Source organism: Hipposideros armiger, unplaced genomic scaffold (assembly GCF_001890085.2).
Source record: "Hipposideros armiger isolate ML-2016 unplaced genomic scaffold, ASM189008v1 scaffold_64, whole genome shotgun sequence".
Classification (NCBI taxonomy): domain Eukaryota; kingdom Metazoa; phylum Chordata; class Mammalia; order Chiroptera; family Hipposideridae; genus Hipposideros; species Hipposideros armiger.
In genome coordinates, this window is record NW_017731414.1 from 4762450 (window position 1) to 4769397 (window position 6948).

Below are 6948 nucleotides of genomic sequence, written 5' to 3' on the forward strand. Positions count from 1 at the left end.
CAAGAGGGCAAGGGAGCTTGGCTGTTGTTAGTCAGCAGAGGTCAGCCTCCCAGGGAACAGAGCAGGGTGGAGAAGGGTAGAAAATAGACCTGGTATGGGGCAAAGAAGAGAAATATCTAGCACAGTGGGGAAAGGGTAAAATGTTTTCAGCATAAAAGCTGTTTTTTTCATGGCACAGATCTGACTTGGTTATTTCATTGTAGCACTACATAGCAAAGTCTGATTAGCCAAAAGGCCTTAAAAGAACAAAACAAAAAAACCTAAATCTAAAGCTGTATTTAAACTATGAATTGCTTGGTATGTTCAAGCCTTAAATATGTATCTTAACAAGAATCAAAGAAGCCAGTTGGGGTGGTCAAAGAATAATACCTAAGTGAATTTCCAAGTATGAATTTAGTTATTAGGACCAACTTGGATGTCATGCTCTTTTTTTCTTTGAGTAAAGCTGTTTCAGATATCCTAAGCTATGCCCTCCTTGACCTTCCTATATCACTGAAATGGTAGCAGAGGTTGAAAGACCAGAATTAATGGCTTATGTAAAGAAGAACATTATAGGAGGGGAAAGGATCATGAAAATAGCTGTACAGTCTTTTTTAAAATCAGTTGTGTTTGGGTTGTGCCCTGTTTTTAGGTATTATCCTGCTTAGTACAGATCGCCTCAGTTAGAAGATCCCTGTTTAACAATGCAGAGAGGGCCAAGTTTCTCTCTCATCTTGTCGATGGTGTTAAACGAATACTGGAAAATCCACAGGTAAGATTTCAGGATTTGTTTTTATTTGAATATATACATATATACGATACATATGATTTTGTGTATCTGTGCATGCACGCACCTGTTATGAGTCAGAAGGAAATCTATCTAGAGGCCACACTTAGCAGAAATCCCAGAAAACAGCTCAGCCTGTCATTTTTCAAATGATTGAAGTGACTCTGTATCTGTAGAAAATGCTTGAGAACATTTACCCAAAAAAGGAGTTTGTCTCTTCTAACTTCAGGAACTCAGGAGTTGTGGAAAGGATCACTTTGTACAGGAAAATAAAGATGGAGCTGTGGTCATTTTTCCCTAAGAAGTTAAGAATTTAAATTTTTTTGTTTGTTTGTTTCCATTTTTTTTAAATGTAGATTATTGACCTAAGTATATAGGGCTGCTTATAGGTGGGAAGGGAGCGATTTCTCATTCGAATATTTGTTCCGTGGCTCAGTTGCCCTTTTTATCTTTTTCAGTCTCAGTCACTAAACATCTTTTTTTTTTTTTTAAAGCTCACTTCACTACACTAGAAAATATTTGTAAAGTCAGTTCATTTTAAAATATACTCAGTTCTGGGCCGGCTGAGTGGCTCAGTTGGTTAAGAGCTCGCTCAAGAGTTTGAGCTCTGAGCAACAGCGGTTCGATGCCGGGCCTGAGCTGAGCTGCCGCTAAGCTGCCAATAGGTGGCAGGATGGCTCAGCTAAAAAATAAAAAATAAAATAAAATATACTCAGTTCTGTCCCTTTTTTAAAAAATACATTTATTCATTCAACAAATTTTACGAAACATCTACCATGTGCTAAGGATATGATAGTGAACAAAACAAAATGCCCTCCTATGCTAACAGAGGAAGACATAGATAAGGAAACAAATATACTGACATACTATGCAGACAAATCAAGTTTGATATAAGTAGATGGTAAAATATATAAACATATAGGGAGAGAGAAATTTATAACAACAACAATATAAATATATAAAACATTCACGTAACTTTGCTGGTGTAGTTTAGTTGTGCCTAATGATAAGTTTGACAGATGTGGAAATGAAAATTTAATTATCTTTTCTTTAACTGGTGGGAAGCAAACAGACTGGCCATGTCTTAGATGATGCCCCTTTTCTGCCATTAATCAGCTTTACTACCTTAGGAATATATTGTGTGCTCTGGGCTTCCATTTCAGACTCCTTCAATTGAGGCTAGTCATCCCCATCTCAAAGGATGATTATTATGAACAGATGAGATAACAGATGTGACCATCCTTTTTAAAAAACTGTTTTTAAACATTATACAGATGTGTCATCCTGAGTGATGGTCCTCATCTTAGAAGTTAAAGTAGATTTCCCCCTCCCTTCGTGCCATCCCAAATGTCATTCGGGAGTATAGTGAAATCACATTTCCTGTTTTATTTTCCTCCTGTGCTGTCACCAGAGTTTATCAGACCCAAACAATTACCATGAGTTTTGCAGACTACTGGCCCGACTGAAGAGTAACTATCAGCTGGGAGAATTAGTAAAGGTGGAAAACTACCCAGACGTCATCCGATTGATAGCTAACTTCACAGTGACCAGCCTACAGGTTTGTCTTGGATTGCTTGGCTCTTCCTTCCTAAACATTGGAGTCTCTTCTCTTGCTCATTGGTTTTTACCTTATAAGAATATTCTTTTTCTTTTCTTGGCAGAGGTGACTATAAGCACCTATAGGGTGACCCTGCAGAGTAGCTTCTGTTGTAGCCTACTCATGTGTTCATGTGTGTTACAGAAGTGCAAGGAGTACTGTGAGAGGATCATAGGGGAATTGTAAGGATAATATTTAGATTCAAGGTAGAGAGAATCCCCTCAGAATCACCCTCCCAAAAAGGCAAGAGTGGAACAGGGAACTAGACAGAAGAGTAAGGAGAGAGTTAGTAATCTCTCTTTCCTAGTCATGTAATATAGGGATGTGGTTCTCAAATTTTATGGCTTGCATCAAAATTCTCTGGGGAGCTTGATGAAAAAGGTGCTTGGGTCTTACCCCCCATAAACTCTGGTTCACTGGGTGTAGGGTGGAGCCCTGGCGTCGGTGTCTAAAGAATTCTTGAGGTGATGCTAACGCATGCTACTGTTTGAGAACCACTTACACAAGGTTTTCCTTGTGGTGAAGTTCACTCATCCAGCATAGGACAGCTCTTACTAGATGCTTCATCTCTGAAATACTAATGAACACTTTAGATTAGTTGCCATACACAAAACAAAGCCCATAAAAGTTTATCATCTTTTTTTAAGTCTTTATCCTTTGTGTCAAGTGGAATGAGACTAGTGTATTGTGTACAAAAATGAGAACTATGCCTTCTGCTCTTTTGGTTTTCCTCAGCACTGGGAATTTGCCCCAAATAGTGTGCACTATCTCCTAAGCCTATGGCAGCGGCTGGCAGCCTCTGTGCCATATGTGAAAGCCACAGAGCCCCATATGCTGGAAACTTATACTCCTGAAGTCACCAAAGCCTACATCACATCCCGTTTGGAATCTGTGCACATCATACTGAGGTAAGGACACTGGGACAGCCTCCCTCATTTCCCCACCGGTAGCTTGGTGTCAGACTTGCCAGAGATCAGACACCCAGTTGGCAAAAATGTACTTGATAGGAGTCTTATTGGAGCTAATACTGTGAATGATCATTTTTTTCATAGCAGCAGAATAGCATAAAGCCTGAAAAAGTAGTCTTTCTCTTTAACATCCTATTCGTGCCCCCCTCTTATCGTTATCGGTAACAGATCTTTGAATAAAAAGTATATCGGTATAATGTTTGTCCGTCCTACTGATTTTCTTCAAATAAGAGAGAAACATTTATAGGCTCGGGGTTATAAGAATTATAATGTGTAAGTTTGTGGTGCTTAATGTGAACTTCTAAAATAGTAAGTAGATAAATAAGATTGCAAAATCCAGAGCTTGCTAGAAGATACAAGCATTCTAGGCAGCTGATTGCATTACATTAACACATGGCTTCTGTGTACTTGAATATTAACTGGACCAGAATCCTGTAGATAAAGAAATGTCAGGCCCTTTCAAAAGTGACCTCTGTAATGTGAATTTATTTTTTGTTTAGGGACCTTTCTTATTTGTGGGGTTTTGTTTATTTTTATTTTTTGGCTTAAACAACAGACATTTATTTTCTCCCAGTTTGAGTCTGAGATCAAGGTGCCAACAGGGCTGGTTTCTGGTAAGGCCTGTCTCCTTGGCTTGCAAATGGCCACCCTCATTGTGTCCTCACATGGCCTTTTCTCTGTGTGTGCGCACAGAGAGCTATATCTCTTTTGTTTCTTCTCCTCAGAAGGACACCAGTCCTATTGGATTAGGGTCCCACGCATAAGAACCTCATTTAACCTTTTTCTTTAATTGAGGTATAATTGACATATAACATTATATTAGTTTCAGATGCACAACATAGTGATTCAATATCTGTATATATTGCGAGAGAATCACAATAAGTCTGGTTAACATTCATTACCATATATAGTTACAATTTTTTTTTCTTGTGATGAGAACTTTTAAGAATACTCTTGTATATTTTTTCATTGGCTGATTTTCAGGGGAATTTACTTGGACTCTGGAGGTCAGGGTGTTTTTAGAGTTGGATTCCTAATTTGCTCAGAGTCAAGTGCATTTAATTGTCATAAGAGATATAGTCTGTCTGTGACTTGAATCATTTGAAAATCTGAGTCTTTGTGAGGTCCGCTAGAAGGCATTGTTTTATTAGTTGCATAGTTTCAGTTCCTGAGGATTCAGCTGGTTTCAGTGAGACCATGTTGGGGAGTGGTTACATGTGTGGGCTCTCAGCCCAGAGGTCCAGTTAATAGCTGTGTACTCTTGAGCAAAGTTTTTATAGTGATTAAATTACTATGTCCTGGCCCAGCGTGTAGACCATGGTGAACACCGAACTATGAACTCTGGTTGTATTGGTGGTGCTGGTGGTGCTGCTGCTGCTGGATTGTCACACTGTGATGTAACACTAGAGAGCTTGTAATAGGACAAGATTTTGAAATCTAGGAACCAGTAGATAGGACAAGACCTGGAATAGATCCACAGTGCCTCATCTGTAATTCTGAAATCCAAGATGTGAAAACTAAATTTTCTCATATTTGGCACCAAAACTCATTTGGTGGCAAAAATTGTCAGGTGCTGGTATTTATAGTCTTTAAAAACGTCTACTTAGTTTGACCATTCATAATATTTGTACATTTTGCTATAGGAATGTTGTATTTGACACACCACAGAGCCCACTGAGGGGTCATATTACATAGCAGAAGCATCCTGTTGCCTCCCTAAAACCTGAAGACTTATGAATTCCAAAACACAGTGGCCTCACTTGAGGGACAGGACACTTGTCGTCCCAAAGTTTACTATAGTTGAGAACAAGTGACAAGCTACGAGCCCAGAGCTCCTAGGGGTGAGAAGCATACGAATGAGGGGATCAAGGCAGACAGATGTTAAGGACTGGAAATTCAGATTGAAAGATTGACACCAAAAAGCGGAATATCCCTATGGGAGACTGATGCCAGGGTGAAGACATCTAGCTGCCGTCCAACTTTTTTGATATCTCTTCCTTGGCTTAAAGTCGTGTTGGGATGGGGGCCTCTACTCTTGGAAATAGTGGCTAAATGAAGAAGAAAGAGCGCTGCTGCGATGGTGGGATCCATAGGTGTGTTTCAAGAGCCCTGCCTCCTTTTTTCCTTTGGGAGCAGAGATGGACTGGAAGATCCTCTGGAGGATACAGGCCTGGTCCAGCAGCAGTTGGACCAGCTGTCTACAATTGGGCGTTGTGAGTACGAGAAGACGTGTGCGCTCCTCGTGCAGTTGTTTGACCAGTCGGCCCAGTCCTATCAGGAGCTGCTGCAGAGTGCCAGCGCAAGCCCAATGGACATCGCTGTGCAGGAGGGTGAGTGGACAGTGAACCGGGCCCGTAGGGAGGTGCTGTCAGCACCCTTTCTTTCATTGCCACCTCTTTCCTACCTTCCCGCAAGAAGGATTCTTGCATCATCAATTACCTCCATATACACAAAAGAATATTTGTTATATGCCATAGGGGACTAGGGAAGAGTAATTAAAATTCTGTCTGCAATGGGTGTGTTTACCTTTAAGAATGGACTGCACTCTAAAAAGAATGACCTTGTCTGATAGGGGAATGTTGGTTATCTAATGAATTCCCCCTTGGCATCACCCTTACCAGAGCAGGGTAGTAGCTATACTCCATAAGAGAAGGAAGACTTTATGGCTTTTTCTCCATGGTGGTGTTAAAATTAAGGAAGCTCTATAAGAAATGAACCTCACAGTGAGGGATTTCTTCATGAAATTATCACTGGAGGGGACACTAATGGGTCTTCCTCCTGTCTGTTGCAGGAAGGCTGACATGGCTGGTTTACATCATTGGTGCAGTGATTGGTGGCCGGGTCTCTTTTGCCAGCACTGATGAGCAAGATGCTATGGATGGCGAGCTTGTCTGTCGGTAAGTGCCCCCTCCCCAGAGGCTTCCATTTCACTGCTAAGACCCGACCCCCCTCACCCTCTTCTGGGTTCTGAGACCACAGGAGCTGGACATCCTTCTGTTGTTGCTTTCCTCCCCACTTAGGGAATATAATCTCATGAAGCTGATTGCCCATGAAAATGAAGGACCGTTAAAGGTCCACCTTCAAAACCTTTTAAAAGTACAGCAAGAGCTCTGCCTACAGTCCTTACTAAGACAACATTTGCAGTAACTCATCAAGGAATTGATGGTTACAGAATTGGGAAAAGCAGAGTGGGTAGTAGCTTTTAGTTCTGTTTAAGGACAGTACCTCAGAGTGAATGAAATCTGGATGGCTTTTGCCATATCAGAATAAGTCTAATCGGAAACTATGGTTCTTTGAAATCCCTAAGATAGAATTACAGTTTCATCGGCCTTTCAAATCTCTTGACCATACACTTTCCACCTACAGGATTTCAAGTTCTTTTTATCTGTGTGGTTCTCATCTTACTAAAAACCTATAAAGGCGCATTTAGTGATTTCTAAAAATTTACCAAACACAGAAATAAAAGGGTGTGATTTTTTTAATATCCTGTGGCAGATTTTCTCAAACCTTTTCACCAGGACTGTTTTCACCTCTTAAAAGTATTGAGGACCTCAAAGAGCCTCTGTTTAATGTGAGATACATCTGTCAATGTTTATCGTATACTAGAAAATAAAACA

General features: G+C 40.4%; 1 protein-coding gene across 1 annotated transcript in view; it reads left to right on the forward strand.

Moving 5' to 3' along the window:
- Positions 1–6948, forward strand: part of XPO7 (exportin 7) — a 42213-nt gene that overhangs the window by 11277 nt on the left and 23988 nt on the right. The window contains exons 9-13 of the mRNA XM_019641850.1: positions 632–751; positions 2178–2324; positions 3099–3271; positions 5468–5661; positions 6123–6228. Coding sequence (XP_019497395.1) covers positions 632–751; positions 2178–2324; positions 3099–3271; positions 5468–5661; positions 6123–6228 — 740 coding nt within the window. The remainder of the gene's footprint in view (positions 1–631; positions 752–2177; positions 2325–3098; positions 3272–5467; positions 5662–6122; positions 6229–6948) is intronic.